The sequence below is a fragment of the Dinoponera quadriceps genome, unplaced genomic scaffold (genome assembly GCF_001313825.1).
Source record: "Dinoponera quadriceps isolate SergipeBrazil2010 unplaced genomic scaffold, ASM131382v1 scaffold856, whole genome shotgun sequence".
Classification (NCBI taxonomy): Eukaryota; Metazoa; Arthropoda; class Insecta; order Hymenoptera; family Formicidae; genus Dinoponera; species Dinoponera quadriceps.
The window spans coordinates 361080-377086 of NW_014554964.1; the positions used below are offsets into that span (position 1 = coordinate 361080).

Sequence of the window (16007 nt, forward strand, 5' to 3'; positions counted from 1 at the left end):
AGAACTGAAAAGGAGAATCATCGAAGAGGTGAACGCCATTCCGATTCAGATGTGCCAAAACGCAGCCCGAAGCTTCCAAAATCGGCTACATCAGTGCATTGCTACTGGAGGCCGCCATCTTGCAGATATCGTTTTTAAACGTTAATGTAAAAAAACTGTTTGAAGTACCAAAGGTAATAAAAAAATTTCCAATCCTCTACATTTAATAGTATTTTATTGATTGCTCTCCAAAATGAGGGCATACCTTTCGCCGCACCCTGTACAAAGCGTTTTTTTGGTATTTCTTTGTAACTATTTCTTAAATGTTTAAAATCGTACTGTCAAAGCCGAAGAAAGGTTAAACAAATATTTTACAAGTAAAAAATGTAACAATGTATATATTTTTTATAGTCAAGACATATATATCACTAATCGATACTGGAATATTTATTTGTCTTTTCACTAACTATTTAAATAAATATGGTATAAAATGATATTAATGTTCCTGTTTCTAAAGAGCAAATGTGAATTGTAAATTTTATCCATCATAAAAATTTAAGGAATAGTATCAAAATCAAAGTTACATGTCACTAAATATAATGATACTTCCGTTCTCTTAAGAACATGTTATACATTAATTAAAATCTTATCATAAATTTTAAAAATCTAATATAATTAAAATCCCAAATGTTAAAAATTTCAAATAAAATAAATATTTGTATCTAACATATATATTATTATAATAACTTAATAATTTATTTTTACAATGAGATTATTTTGTCACTAATTGGGATATTCACCTAAACGCTGAGTTATATAAATTAGTTTCAATAAAATCTCGTTAAAATCGAATCGAATCAATAAGATTTATTCCGATCACGGTGCCATTGGCCAATTCTATCGACATTACAATATTTTTCCTGCGTACGTGAACGTTTCAGTCAATTAAAATGTATTTGTTCCCGCTAGACGGCGAATTTACAATTTCCAATAAAAATATTCCCTCGGCGATTCCAAATGGAGGAATTCTTGCTACACGAGTGAAAAGTCACTCGATTCGCAGTGACTCGGCTGTCGCTCTGCTTTTCGAGTGGAATTTCAGTGGAATTACGGAGAAATTTAGAGAGTAAAATAAAAATACCGTTTGCGCCGATGAAGTTGAACAGACAATTTATCCTACATACTGCCGGTACTCATCAATTTGTTGTAAGTTGAATATGATCCATTTGTCAAACGTGATTTTTGGGAGTGTCATTGTAGAACTGGTCATCCAATATACAAAGTTAGTATTGGTGAAACGAAGCTCTGTGTTCGTAGTGAAGGTTATAGGTATCTTCTACTTGATGTGGCGGATAACGGTGAGTTGCGCATCATAAATTCTTTGCATAAGACGTACTATTATACTGTTGTCATATTGCTCAATGTCAACATACAATGTAGGCGTGTTTGATTGTGTTAGCCAGGATTCCATTACTTCCTTTAATTTATACTCGTAATTTTTCTCGAATTCGTTTTCCGCTGCGTTCAAGATCGTCCAGAATTGCCGTGCACTGGCAGTCTGCAGCTCTCTGTGTAGGAGTAATAACATTCAATATCGATCGTGTCGAATGCTGTAACAGCTTGAATTCCAAAATTATCGTATTATTCATTATTACATTTATCGGAGCGTTATGCTATGAATTCGTATAATAAAGTGCACATATGCGCGGTAATTGTTAAAAATTCAGGCAGTTTATAATAATGTAACATATGCGAATTATAATTTAACGAAATAATATTAAATATTAAATAATATAGTACGTTGCTTTCTTTCCCAGTGGTTATACGATAATGAATTACGTGCTATTGTCGCATTATATTACATTGTATGCATTATTTACATCGAATAATTGACAAGGATTTTTTAGAGTACCTCTTTTGTAATTAGATGTTCCAACATGTATATTATAGCGAACGCTATAACAATTGCTAAAACAATGCTATAACAATTTGCACGGTAAAAAACTTGTTAGATTAAATAAGTTGCAACAATCGAGAAATCGTAAAAGCGCGTCCACTATTCACAAATGTGGCTGATACGGCGGAAGGAAATTGATTCTAAATTTGCTACAGAAAAATAATATATACATACATTTTATGAATTAATTTTCTCTTTCATAGAGACCAGTAAATCGCGAATAAATTAGTTAACCGTTAAAATATCGTATTTATTATATTATTCGCATTGGTGAACGACTTCGTTTCGTTACGTTAGCTCGATATGACGTTACATTTCGATTTTAATCAACGGCCATATTTGTAATTATATCGTAATATTAAAATATTCTCACTTTTCTTGTAAATGAGAGGAGCGTAAAGCGGATTTAATTCGGGTAACATGTTATATTCGATTATATTTAGGTAATATAATTCGTCGTTACACAGAGCAGGTTGCAGAACGCGTTCTACGAAGAGCCCCATCATATACTGATTCTTGAGGATCTGAAATTAATAGTAGAATAAATTAATGTTTATTTTACATTTTTTTAGCATGATAGAGAAGATATGTAGATCTTAGTAATGTGGATCTCGCTGTTATTGAAAAATTCTAATATCTACGTAAAATTTCAACGTACAAGCAGTATCGTGGATTTCGACCTAATGTTAAAATTAATGACGTCTCTCTTAATTGCGCGTGCAAAGTTGCGTGTGGCTAAAGCTGACGATACAAAACAATCACCTCGTGAATCAAAGCGTGATAATTCAAATACAACGTAAGTGCTTTATTAAACCACAGGTAAGACTATTTTTGTAGGCTGAGAAAATTTTCGGTATACTGCCTTGTCACTTTGTGTGCTATTTTCATCTGTACCCTAAATTTGCGACCATGTTGAGTTGTATACGTGATATCGTCTTTCCTGAATATCATGTTCTTGAATAAGAGGATCAAAGATTCTCACATATTTAAATTACACCCAGTGCAAAGATATGGCCATTTTGAACAAAGTTCCCTCGTAAGAAATTAAAATTAAAAATCTTAGATTTATTTTTCCGTACGATCGAAACTCATATTAGACCAGATATTGAAAAATGAAGATTGCGGATTGAAAATCGGATTTTGATCAACCAGGACAAGATAAGCTCAAATCAAGATTAGTTGATTCCATCAAGTAAATGATTGTAAGGCTCTTCGATTAAAATGATTGTAAGGCTCTTCGATTAAAATCAAATAATAAAGGACGATAAAAGCTGATGACGCATCTAATTTGTACATATTTTAATATACTATGCACTTAGACAGAAATTACTTTATTATCGAAAAGTTTCGGCCATATATTGTGATAATTATTAGATGTTCCAACAGCCAAAATGATTAATTTTTGCACCATGAATGTTAATTGATTCCAATTTCTGCAATCTGCAATCTTCTACGCTGAGAGAAAAATATTTAGTATTTGTAACTATAATGTCATAACTATACATTATAGTAAAAAAATTATAGTCAAGAGGACTGTTTTTCTAATAAATGTTACTATAGTGTCAGTGTTAATAAACTTGCATATTGCTACTACTATTTTCATGGTAAAAGCCGAAAGAAGTACGGTTGAAGCCGAAAATAACTTATAATTTCTGTCAGTGTGCTTCCCAATATACCTGGTCTGACTCAAGACGAGCTACGACAAAAACGCGTCTATCGTCGAGAGTTCGTTGGTGGTCGTTTGTTCGTCGTTGGGAAAAACTGCCCTCGAGGCCCGCCGCCTGATCATCGAGATTCCGATCGCACGCTCACCTCATAACAGTGAGCGCCCAACCTCTCACGTATTTTACCGGCAGTTTCGGAAACGCTACAAGTTCAACTTTCCTCAGAGAATACAACAGATTCTTGCTCATGAAGCGAGACACCTTATTAGCGGTTTATTGCACGATATTCAGTTACTTCTTCATGTGTCATCTGCATCACATCGTGGCGACGTCTGTGTCGTGTTGACGAAATTGACGTATGTCGTTTCTGCTCGCCGAATGACCGCTGAACACGTGACGGATATTGAGAACCGCGATCGCCACGAAGTAGGTGAGCAAATCGGGAGTGGTTTGAAAGCGCGTCTGCATTTTGTCGGCCGTAAAATTCGACGTTTCCCGGGAGGGCATATTCGACAGTGCCGTTTGATATTTCGGATACACGACGGAGATGTCGAAGGTTGCTCTCAACGACGGCTAGTCCCAACACGGAAACGCACGTCGTGCTCCGGTCGGCTAGAATAACGTCATGTATGTCTACCTGTCGCATTTCAAAGATGATTTTAACGGATCTTCCATCATAACACGATATCGCACAATTGTCGCTTAATTAAACGTCGTTTACGCAAAGCTCATGCGGACAGCGGCCGACGTTGACGACGATATCTCGGGCGAAAGTATCGATAATTATTCCAATTAGCAATCCAGATGGGCGTGTAACATCCAATGGCAACGCGCCTTGAACTTGTCAAACGGTATCTTCTGTACGCGAGAAACTTGCTCTTTTATTTCCTTCCATTAATTTTTTATCTATTTATCCTTAAAGGGAGAAAAAGAGTAAATAAATAAAAAATAAATGGTAGGAAATAAAAGAGCAAGTTTCTTGCGTGCAAAGAGTACCAAAGTTGAAAAGTTCAAGATGCGCTGTCGGTCAAGACGTTGACGTTTTATTTGTTTAATATTCATTTATTTTGTCTAGTTTATTTTGTCTAGTTTATTTATTTATTTATTTATTTATTTATTTATTTATCGGAAAGAAAAGAGATCGCTGAAAATTACCACTCGTGACTATTCTTTTCGATATCATACTGCACTTTAGAAGTTGTGTACTTTGTAGGCTGTCGGTAGATCGTGGCCAGTAAGCAGCGGCAAACGGTTTGCCGAAGCGGACGGCCTCTTCTTCATGTTTCTCCTGGTACTTCACCTTGTACGTCTTTCGTTATACGTCTTTCGTTATCCGTGTGACCGGTCGCGACAAAGCCTGCGCTGCCGTGCAGAGATCCGTTGAATTTCATGCTTAGAGTTTACTCACCAGACAAGATTCGCTTGTCGAACTCGAGAACCAAAGTCTGCGTTTCCGTGCAATAACTGTACATCCGCGGCTTACAGACCGTATTATCTTTACGGACAACAAACAGTATCGATTTGTTCTCTACTTGCAGCTTGTAAGCGTGTAAACTAATGTATCGCGTCTGAGTAAGGACATAAGAGCGTAGATTGAAGAGGACACTGGACTCCCCGCGAAAAATGTTCGCGTAAGGTTCCGGCGTGACGTATGAGAATTGTATAAACCGACATAATATAATAGGGCGCGCAATTTTCCGAATCCACGTTTGTATCAATAATTGCCGTTGCGAGGGTGAACATTAGGCCGGCACCGAGCAACAGTTCGAAGTACATCGCGACCGTTCTCGTCCCAGTCATCTGCAAGAACAGTTTCTTCCTTACGACGAGAAAAAGAGACGAAATGTACACTTTCACGCACATACACGTATACCAGGTATAGAAGTATGAAACCGGAATTTCCCTATAGATGGTGCCATCAATTTAGGGACCGTAAGACCGCTTCTACAGCGCTATCATCTCCCTTTAACAGCTGACGAAGATTTTCAACACACAACAACCCAAGTTCCATACACCGGTATATTTTTCTATAACCTTAAACATGTCGAGTTTTGTGCCTACGAACTACGATTTGCGGACAGTATTGGTTTTTTGTTATCATTTGAAGAAAACTGCTGCAGAATCGCATCGAATGCTTGTCGAAGCTTACGGTGAACATGCTTTTGGTAAAGCACAGTGTTTCGAGTGGTTGAAAAAATTCAAAAGTGGTGATTTTGACGTGAGAAACGAAGAGCGTGGGAAACCACCGAAAAAGTTCGCAGACAACGAATCGCAAGCCTTATTGGATGAAGATGATACTCAAACTCAACAAGAACTCGCGGATGAATTGAATGTGACGCAGAAAGCTGTCTCAATTCGTTTGAAAGCCATGATTCAGAAAGTGGGAAAATGGGTTCCGCATGAACTGAATGAAAGACAGCAAGAAAATCGAAAAACCACTTGTGAAATGCTGCTCGACAGATACAAAAGAAAGTCCATCGTATCATGACAGGTGATGAAAAATGGATATATTTTGAGAATCCTAAGCGTCAGAAATCATGGGTGAATCCAGGCGAACCATCGACATCCACTGCAATCGCTTTGGAAAGAAGACAATGCTCTGTGTTTGGTGGGATCAGAAGGGTGTAATCTATTATGAGCTGCTAAAACCTGTTGAAACCGTTAACACTGATCGCTACCAACAACAAATTATCGATTTAAATCGAGCATTGCGTGAAAAACGACCGGAATATGGAAAAAGGCAACACAAACTCATTTTGCTCCATGATAATGCCCCATCACACACAGCAAAACGAGTCAGGGAAACGATCGAGGCGTTCAGTTGGGAAATACTAACACATGCGGCTTATTCTCCAGACTTGGCTCCGTCCGATTATCATCTATTCGCATCAATGGGACACGCTCTCGCTGAACAATGCTTCAATTCGTATGAAAATGTACGAAAATGGCTCGATAGCTGGTTTGCTTCAAAAGAAGAAATGTTTTTTTGGCGTGGCATTCATAAACTGCCGGAGAGGTGGGAAAAATGTATAAATAGCAATGGACGTTATTTTGAATAAAATATTTTTTATCATTTTCAAACAACAGACGTGTAATTTTTACAAAAAAATTCCGGTTTCATATTTCTACACCTGGTATATGATAGTATGTTTAACTAACGAGTGATCCAATTGTTCAATAACTTCAAATTATAATTTCATCTCGCGACTGCTTCCACTTACTTTTTTAAGACATCATAACACTGTGTCTTTAGAGACACAGAGTGACCGGTGAGCAATCTGAAAGCCTACAAATACCTCACGGAAGAAGGGTCGTGTATCGTTAGACAAAGATATATCAACAGGCACTTTAGATAAATAAACATTCCATGGCACGGAGAAAAATAATTTGCTGGTACAACCAAATCTGTCAGTTACTACGTGGATGGCATAACGATTTGTTGACAATAACAATTACTATTCCCTGAATTATTCTGCCGAATCTACCAATTATTTTGTTGTGGAAACAAAATAAATGTAGGAGAACACTATTTTGTTCTAATAGTAAATTAACGCGTGTCCCGAGGACAAATTTACCGTGTAGAATATTTTCTGTCCCGACAACGAAACTGTTTTTCTGCTCTAATTACGAATAATTCGCTAATTTGGTTATGCTAACTAAACTACTGCATATTCGTTACGACTACTGTCGTTGTCGTAACGAATATGCAGTAGCAATGATAGTTTCGCTATAACAGCAAAATTATTTTTATCTGTGTGACAAATGTATAAAATTATTTCTTTTACGCGATCATTATCAGATTCTTTTACCCGCTCATTATCGGCAGAATTTCATTGGTGGGCGTTTTATGCGTGAAATCGATCGGCCATAAAGTAAACAAAAATTAACTTAAAATTAATAGATTATTGTTTGGAACATATTACCGTCGCGTTGCTGCGTCAAAGGTTACTCTGCACCCACTGTTGGTAATTTCAGTCGAACTTGCGCTCGGGTATACGTTTTACACTTCCAATATTGCGTTTCAAATCTACTTTCTCGCATGTGCGAGTCATTCTCGAGCCTTTCGCAAGGATGACGAACGATTGATGAAATAATTGACATGCGCAAAATATCGCACTTTTTAAATGTTAGATAGAAATAGCAACAAATAAGAAGCAAGACGCAGCGATCTGTGCGGATAATTCGATATTCAGACGCGCGGACCAACTTACCGTGTACGTCCGTTTGTTGTACGATGATTAACTGAGAGACAGGAAACCCGGAACGTAATTCGACAGCGCACTGTCATATCGCGTGTTAACATCACAGGAGCCGTACAGAGTCGGTAACAGATCCGCACAAACGTGCCGCTTTGTAGATCTATTACCGCACACGATGGCGTAATGCGAGACTTGATGAATTTAATCCGGTCAGATCGTATACGAAAATGTTTCAAGCAGAACGATGCAGTTTTCGAAGTAACGAAAGAACGATACGTCGCGAGTGAAAGTAACGATATATAGAGAAAAAGATTTCTTTGGATTTAGTATAATTTAGGGGAGATTTATTTGACTTGGGTTTGATTAATATAAACAATATAATTTAATATCAAATATCATTATATTTGAATGAAAAACAATATTATTTAGAGAGAATATTATTTTGTTTTAAGTAAAAACAATATTTCATTATATATTAAATTCCACTATTAAAATTATGTTGTTTTAAGTAAAATGTTTTAAGTATTATTTTGTTTTAAGTAAAAACAATATTTCATTATATATTAAATTCCACTATTAAAATTATGTCCTACTAAGACAAAGAAGTTCTTTAACACTTTTCTAACGTAATATCATATTATTTTCAAATAATTTATTGTTTGTGACAATCATTGTAATAAGTGAAAATTCAAAATAAAATATGTTATGAAGTAAAGATATTTATTGTTTGGGGAAACAAATAATCCTGTTTGTTGAATTAAACATTCCTATGTTTTCTCTATTTCAAGGACAATTTTGTTTCAATTAATAAAATTTCATTAAATTCAAGGGAATCGATTTTTTTGCACAGTGTAATGATCTTATTTCAAAAGGAAGGAAAGGGAAACATGTGGTTGAAGTTTGGAGCAATCTTCGAGCAAAAATTAAAAAATTTTTTCCGAAATTTAACCTCAGTAAAATCTCAAAATTACGCGCAAAACAATAAAATTGTGCAAAATGTGTAAATATTAACATAAAAAAGTAAGAAAAACGGAAAATATATTCTTGCGCGCGCGAGAATATTCACACAATTTATATTCCTGCCGAGAGTTCTAGTGGCTTGCACAAACAAATGTAAATAATTTTATATTCCATGGAACGATATACATTAGAAAAAAAATAGTTCATCGATAACATAAATGTTGACACATCTTGCACAAATTTATAATTTTTTACATATTTTTGTTTTTTTACTTAGGTTAAATTTGTAAAAAAGTTTTTTTAACTTTCACTCGAAGCTCGCTCTAAACTTCAATCACATATCGAAATAAAACACATATATGCATATATTTTGAAGATAATGTCTATACTTATACGTTTTTAATATATATGCATATTATAATTAAAATAATAATAATAATTATTAACAAATAAATAAATTATAATAATTTTTTCATGCGATTAATTGGCAATCTTTTCGTGCAACGGTCATGAAAGGCCCCAGATAAATAACTTTCTGCATCTCTATCTGATCCTCCCGCTGTTTTATCATATTTCTTATCGTATCCAACTGTGATTTGTTCCATTTATACTTACTGATTGTGAACTCCCATACCTAAAAACAGATCGTTGCCATCGCGTGAAGTAATAGTGCTGCTTAATATCATATAATATTTGACACGGTGTAATCATCGCATAATTAAGATTTAAAAGATTAAAATCTAAAGAGACAGTATATATCACATGTACGGAGAGAAATGAAAATAATCAAATGTCTACAGACCGGCATAATAGCTTTGACACATCGTGCAACCAGGTTATTAGGCTTCTTTAAACACATGCCTTATTGATTTGTTATTTATTGTTTGTTCACAAAAGCGGAAATGATGTATATAATAAACGTTAGCCTGTCACTGAGTTTTACGATAACGGGTAAAAATAAATATATACTGTTACAGAAAATACTAAAAATATTTAATCATATTGCGTATTAAGTCTTTTATGCCGATTTGTAGTCATTAGTAAACCGTGAAGCACGAGATCACGATGTTTACCTGATTAAGTTGGCACCTGGAATACACGTTCATGATAATGCTACCTAATTTCTCGTTTATATTCATGTGACTGTAATATAAAACAACAGATTTAAGTGGATGTGAAAAAACACGCTTTGCTGCATACATCGCGTGCATGGTGAAAGAGAAAAGATTTTACTGTGACATAAGTTCGTCAAAATAGCCCAAGATAAAATCGACCACTTCCTTCTTCCTCGCGTGCTTCTTCATTACGCCACGGTATAATTTCATCAGCTGTTCAGGTTCCAAATAATCCCATACAGAACTCATGTCGAATATAGTTGAATTCAAAAAACTATTTACAATCATATTGTCCTCGGTACAAGATAGGTGTTTTATCATTACCCTGTTTTTGGTAACAAAGTGCCGCGCCGCTTGATCCCAAACACTTTTGTTCGCGTTCATTAGACCCGCGCAATACACCCAATTCTCCCAACCTGGCAGAATTCTACGATGAACATGAAATGACGAAAAAATTGTAATAAACAATCAGCTTTTTTCAAATGTCATCTCTACCTAACGATTCACAAAACATTGTGAGAAAAATATCGTTCAAAATGGTGAACATGAGTTGACACTTGGAAAGAGGAAAACTGTTTGTCAGAATAATTACGGATTTTTCTTGGTGTTACTTAGATGTTGTGTCAACATATTAGCAGCCATCTCTCTGCACTTGAAATCGCCGAGTTTACACGCCCAATAGTATACTAATAACGACGTGGCGTCCGCTACGGTTTCACTGTATTCGTAAGTCCTCATATATTTCGCGAACATTTCCAATATATGTTTCTAGAAAAATCGTTTAATAATATTAATTTCCCATACTCTTCATACGTCATGTGTATATTATTCGAGAAATTTTACGCCTGACACAACTATCTATGCATAAAATCAGTTGGCAGAAAGAAGATCCTAATCGTTTATTTCGATGAATCTCGAAATACGCGGTATCTAATAGGGAAATTTATCCCTCGAGAATTGCTAAAAAACTTCCTATGGAATACTGGGTGCGTTCTGAAGAGATTATCGAGGTAAAAATGTTGCGACCTATATTTCATTTTGTTTATGTATATACCCAATATCACAATGTGTGTACTATCACCAATATCACAATACACATTAATTTTAATTACATTGCTATATACCTTGAAATATTCACTCTCTAAGAAATCGAAGAAGGGCGACATATAGTGCAAAACGTTCGCCATAGAGTGCCACGGTACATAGTCCATTTCTTTCCACATGTATCCGGTAAGCTCGAGAAAGACTGTGTAGTGCATTTCCTGCATCATCATAAAATGATACGCATCATCGATGAGTTGAGCACGATTCAAGCGGTGGATCTTTCTATAATCGTTTTCGTTTAGATGATGCGTGATGTAAAACCAATAGTCGGTGTTGTAATTGACGCGATAAAAGTCTGTCGAAGAAACGAAAAATAAACAGTTATCTCAATGAATTTAGTAACTGCTTCCCGGTGACGTAACTGAACCAAAAGTTTTCTCATATGGAGTCACCATACTCACTGGTTTGTTGTATGTTGAATATGATCCAGTGTTTTGGATTAGTTACATTAATTGTTATAATTTCATCTGCCAACCACAATCTAGGCGAAGTGTTCGAAAAGTTAAGTTCTTGCTGCGTGGTGTACGTTATAGGTGTGTACCATTCACGAAATCTATTGTTGTTTCGTGATGGATAAGGATATTGTGAAATATGCCTGCTGTAGTCATCCTCATGTTCCACAAAAGTCAATACAGGATAGTTTGTTTGCGATGTCCACTTGTACATTACGTGCTCTAAGTTATATTTGTAACGGTCCACAACAATTTCTCGTTGGAATAACTGCCACCAATCATAGGAAGCGCTTGTGTAACTGTGTTAAATAAGAAGATAGATTATATCGGACGCAGTAATATCCTACAATTAATTAATTAATTTTTCATTATTTTATGTGTGTACGTCAATCCCAATGTTTAAAGTTTGACATGTTATATCATTATCACGTATATTAATTGTATATATACGCATATATATAACTATACACCTCTTTTATCTCTAATTGATACTTCCGTTTCCACTTCGCCTTAAACCACACGCTCCTTTTCTTTTCCCCTAATATTTTATATAAATAAATAAATAAATAAATATATATATATATATATATATTTATTTAGTAACTGCTTCCCGGTGACGTAACTGAACCAAAAGTTTTCTCATATGGAGTCACCATACTCACTGGTTTGTTGTATGTTGAATATGATCCAGTGTTTTGGATTAGTTACATTAATTGTTATAATTTCATCTGCCAACCACAATCTAGGCGAAGTGTTCGAAAAGTTAAGTTCTTGCTGCGTGGTGTACGTTATAGGTGTGTACCATTCACGAAATCTATTGTTGTTTCGTGATGGATAAGGATATTGTGAAATATGCCTGCTGTAGTCATCCTCATGTTCCACAAAAGTCAATACAGGNCATATATACAATTAGAGATAAGAGAGGTGCATAGTTGCGAAGGTAGGCTGATACGCGTGGAAACAAGATGATAGAGTATGAAGTACACGTATCTGTGAAAAACACCATGTCCATGTCTGTAAAAGAGACACAATATGTCTTTGAGTGGAAACATAACGTGAGATATACATTATAATTGAAAGTGAATGTCTGTAAGAGACAAAATATGTCTGCAAATTAGTCGGCAAAAAAGATAACTTGTCTGTAGGAGACATATGTCTGTTAAAAGACACCAGGTCAGTAGGAGACCCATGATGTCTCCGTGTGTACATGAGCGTTAGAAATAAACAGAATAAGTTAATTTGGCAGAGATAATGATAAGGGGTAAGATAAAGAAAGATTGTAACCTACAGGGAAACAATAAATTATTATTATTACTTACTCAAAATTTAAAATTTTAGCAATGCCTTGATTAAACTTCTCTTTTTGAATAATATGTTGCAACATGTGCATGCTAACGGATGCTAAAAAAATTAAGACATGGGTCAGTAATGAGTGATTAAAAAGTTTAACAAAGTAAAACTATAATATCATTAGTTTGTAAAAAGTGCTGTTGATACAATAGAGTTGATACAATTTATTTTCTTAATTTATCAGATATATTCCTTCCAATAAATTAATAAATTAATAGAGATAACTTTTACTAATCGATAGACTATTTCGAATTGCAAATATATTTTTTAGCTGTCATAATTCCGTATATCGTACTCTTCATATTAGATTTCACGTACGCGATGTGACTTTACTTGCGATTCTCTTTGTTTCGATCAACGAGTATACTTATGATTACATCATAGCCTTTCATTGGGCGTTCTTACCTTTATTGTTGATGAGAGATGTATAAATCGGATCAGAATTGTCTGTAATATACGACACATTTAAAATAATGTCATTATGCAGAGCAGGCTGTTGGATCTGCGTTACATAAAGATCTGTCATCTGGTCGTATAGATGGCTCTAAAATTAGCAGTTGTAAACAATTAATATTAAGAAAGACGCTAAACATAGCGGCACGAGATTCGTCGTTGCTAAAAAATCCAGATCCTTATTAATATTTATAAATAATATTAAAATTTAAACTTATAATGGTGTTATGGATTGTTAAAATTTAAACTTATAATGGTGTTATGGATATAAACATGACAATTAAACGACATTTTGACACTTTGTATTCTTTGCGAAGCTCTTTTAGAAAAATTAAATGATATTATTTTTGTCTGTCCTTTACGTATGAAAAAAGATTGGCTAAATTTGAAACAATGTAACACTGTCCGTGTCAGCGTTTTTCGATTGCGTAAGCCAAGTGTCACTAATGCTAGAAAAAAGATACAAAGAAGAAAAACCTCTTCTATGATGTAATAACTGAGATATAACGCAAGCCCTTTCGTAAGCCGTTCAACAAACCACGTGGTACTACCGCTGAAAGTTGCGATAAATTGCTGTATGATTGCATACGCTACTGTTCTCTGCACTTCTATTTTGTACCCGATAAAGTTTCCTTTATCGATGACATCCTCCTCTCTGAAATTTATATATTTGCACGTAAACGTTTCTGCCGACAGTTTTCGTATCTTTCAATCAATGTTTAACATTCCGCGCTTTGAAATACAAATTTTGGCCGATAAGTGGCTTTACACTTCCGTCGAAATTACAACTATAGCCGTTACAACATTATAAGCTATTATAACCGATCTCACTTCTCGATCATCACTTATGTGACTTTCAACATTGCTAACATTAGATTCACTTTTCAATTTTGAATGCAATCTGACGATTCAATGAATGAAAGAATTCTACTCTACTAAAGAATCACTCGGCTGCCATTTTACTTTTTATGTAGAATTTTACTCGAAGAAGAATTTAGAGGGTGCTTTACCTGACAATAACGAGACCCCAACCTCCAACGAATTTAGTCGGCAGATTCGGAAACGCAATCAAGTCGATGCCTGAATTTTTCCAAGCAATACCCATGTACTTAGTCAGAAAGTTAACAATCCTTGGGACAGCTACGCTCATTACATCTACTTGGTCTTTTTTCTCATGTGTGCACCATATGTAGATCTTCCACGTTGGGTGTAGAGTATCATTGTACAGTATATCGACGTGTTCGACATCCACAACGGCGATTATTAAGGATTGGGCAGGTAAATTTGGCGTAGTTTTAAAGTTCGTCAATGTTTTGTTATCCGCTAGTTTTGTCATCCGCTGATCCTTCAGCGGCATATTCGACCAGGCTCGGTGTGTCCTTGGATGCACGACCGAAATGTTGAACTTCGACTTCCACACTGGTCCGTCCCAACATGGGAACGCACGTCGAGCGTCATTCGTTCCGAACAGCGTTACGTACGATTGCCTGTCGCATTTCAAAGACTCGACATTAATTACGACAGATCTTCCGTCGTGACGAAGATATACTATGATATATAATTATTTTCCAATCGAGTGACCTTTGCGTGATCACTCGCGAAGCTCATGCAAATATCGGTAAGGTGACTTTCCTGAAGTTATTTCTTTATGAAAAAAAGGAAATAAAAAACTAGAAAGATCTTCCGTGATCGACATGTTAGGCAACCAAACGATTCTTTCTCACGAAATGTAAAATTTTATAATAAGAGAAAAAATATCTGAAAGATAAACGAAATATTTATCGAGTGCGTAATAACAATATATTTATTTAAATCTAAATTCAATCGGTTAAGTAATCAAATTTTTTTTAGAAAATCTACTGTTTTGGAAAAACGTATATTTTTTTATTTGCAGAAATTTTTTTTTCAACGTAAAAATATTAGTGTGAGTAAATATGTGTGTGTGTTACCAGTGTATGTGTTTGTGTGTGTGTGTATTGTACGAATATGAATATTATCTCTTAGATATTGTTTCTTTCAGTTGTCATAATTAGATCGGTATGTCACGGCCAGATTAAACAGAAGCTATAAACTGCGCTTTTTTGCGCCAAACATCGCTCACCTTGTCTGCCCTTGGTGGTCTGTACGATTGGTTGCGACAAAGCCTGTGATGCCGAGCAAAGAGCCGTTAAATTTCATACTTAGAGTATATTCGCCGCGTTTGATCTTGTCGTCGAATTTGAAAACCAAAATCTGCCTGTTCTCGCAATAACTATATGCCTGCGGCTTTCTCACTGTGTTATCCTTATGAGCAACAAGCTTTACCGACTCGTCCTCTATTTGCAGCTTGTAAGCGTGTAAACCAATGTTACGCATAGGAGTAAGTAACTGGAGGAGGACACTGGACTCCCCGTGGAAGGTGTCCATGTACGGTGTCAACATAATGTTGTATTGTACGGGAACTATGTCAGGTGTTAAGTTATAATTGGGCCGGCAATCTTTCGAACGCACGCAATCAATCGCCGATGCGACCGTAAATATTAGGCCGATGTTGAGCAATATTGTTAAGAACATCGCGTCACTTCTCGTTTCGGTCATCTGCAAGAACAGTTTCTCTCATAGGCAAGAAAAAGACGAAGTACACGCTTCCATACATAGATACAATTGTACGTTTAATTACTTATAGGCAGTTGTGTCGCAGAGTGTCGGATTTTCAGTGGACTTTATTTAACTATATTTATATTATTATTTAACTTGATTTAACTACCTAAGTAATGTTAACCTAAGTAAATGTT

General features: G+C 35.4%; 2 protein-coding genes across 2 annotated transcripts; both read right to left on the bottom strand.

The window, feature by feature from the left end:
- Positions 1-1315: 1315 nt before the first annotated feature.
- On the bottom strand, positions 1316-10612 carry LOC106742687. Its single transcript, XM_014615883.1, has 6 exons — positions 10467-10612; positions 9993-10301; positions 9833-9902; positions 5009-5168; positions 3749-3803; positions 1316-1547 (listed from the first exon to the last, which is right to left on the bottom strand). The coding sequence occupies exons 1-6, from the start codon at positions 10610-10612 to the stop codon at positions 1316-1318; spliced, it is 972 nt and encodes a 323-aa protein (XP_014471369.1).
- Positions 10613-10846: 234 nt separating this feature from the next.
- Positions 10847-15654, bottom strand: LOC106742688 (glutamyl aminopeptidase-like). The gene is made up of 9 exons (XM_014615884.1): positions 15335-15654; positions 14244-14720; positions 13711-13888; positions 13186-13324; positions 12750-12831; positions 12089-12286; positions 11380-11729; positions 10999-11273; positions 10847-10867 (listed from the first exon to the last, which is right to left on the bottom strand). Exons 1-9 carry the CDS (start codon positions 15652-15654, stop codon positions 10847-10849), a joined length of 2040 nt encoding a protein of 679 aa, XP_014471370.1.
- Positions 15655-16007: the final 353 nt, after the last annotated feature.

Excerpts from the sequence above, each read along its gene's own strand:
- LOC106742688 (XM_014615884.1), bottom strand. The coding sequence starts at position 15,654 with ATGTTGACACCGTACATGGACACCTTCCACGGGGAGTCCAGTGTCCTC. Across the intron at positions 12,832-13,185 it reads ATCTCTCATCAACAATAAAG|CATCCGTTAGCATGCACATG; the intron begins GTAAGAACGCCC and ends TAATTTTTTTAG. Across the intron at positions 11,274-11,379 it reads ATTCAACATACAACAAACCA|ACTTTTATCGCGTCAATTAC; the intron begins GTGAGTATGGTG and ends TTTCTTCGACAG.
- LOC106742687 (XM_014615883.1), bottom strand. The coding sequence starts at position 10,612 with ATGAGGACTTACGAATACAGTGAAACCGTAGCGGACGCCACGTCGTTA. Across the intron at positions 10,302-10,466 it reads AGTAACACCAAGAAAAATCC|AATTCTGCCAGGTTGGGAGA; the intron begins GTAATTATTCTG and ends TGTTCATCGTAG. Across the intron at positions 1,548-3,748 it reads TGGGCGCTCACTGTTATGAG|AGAGCTGCAGACTGCCAGTG; the intron begins GTGAGCGTGCGA and ends ACTCCTACACAG.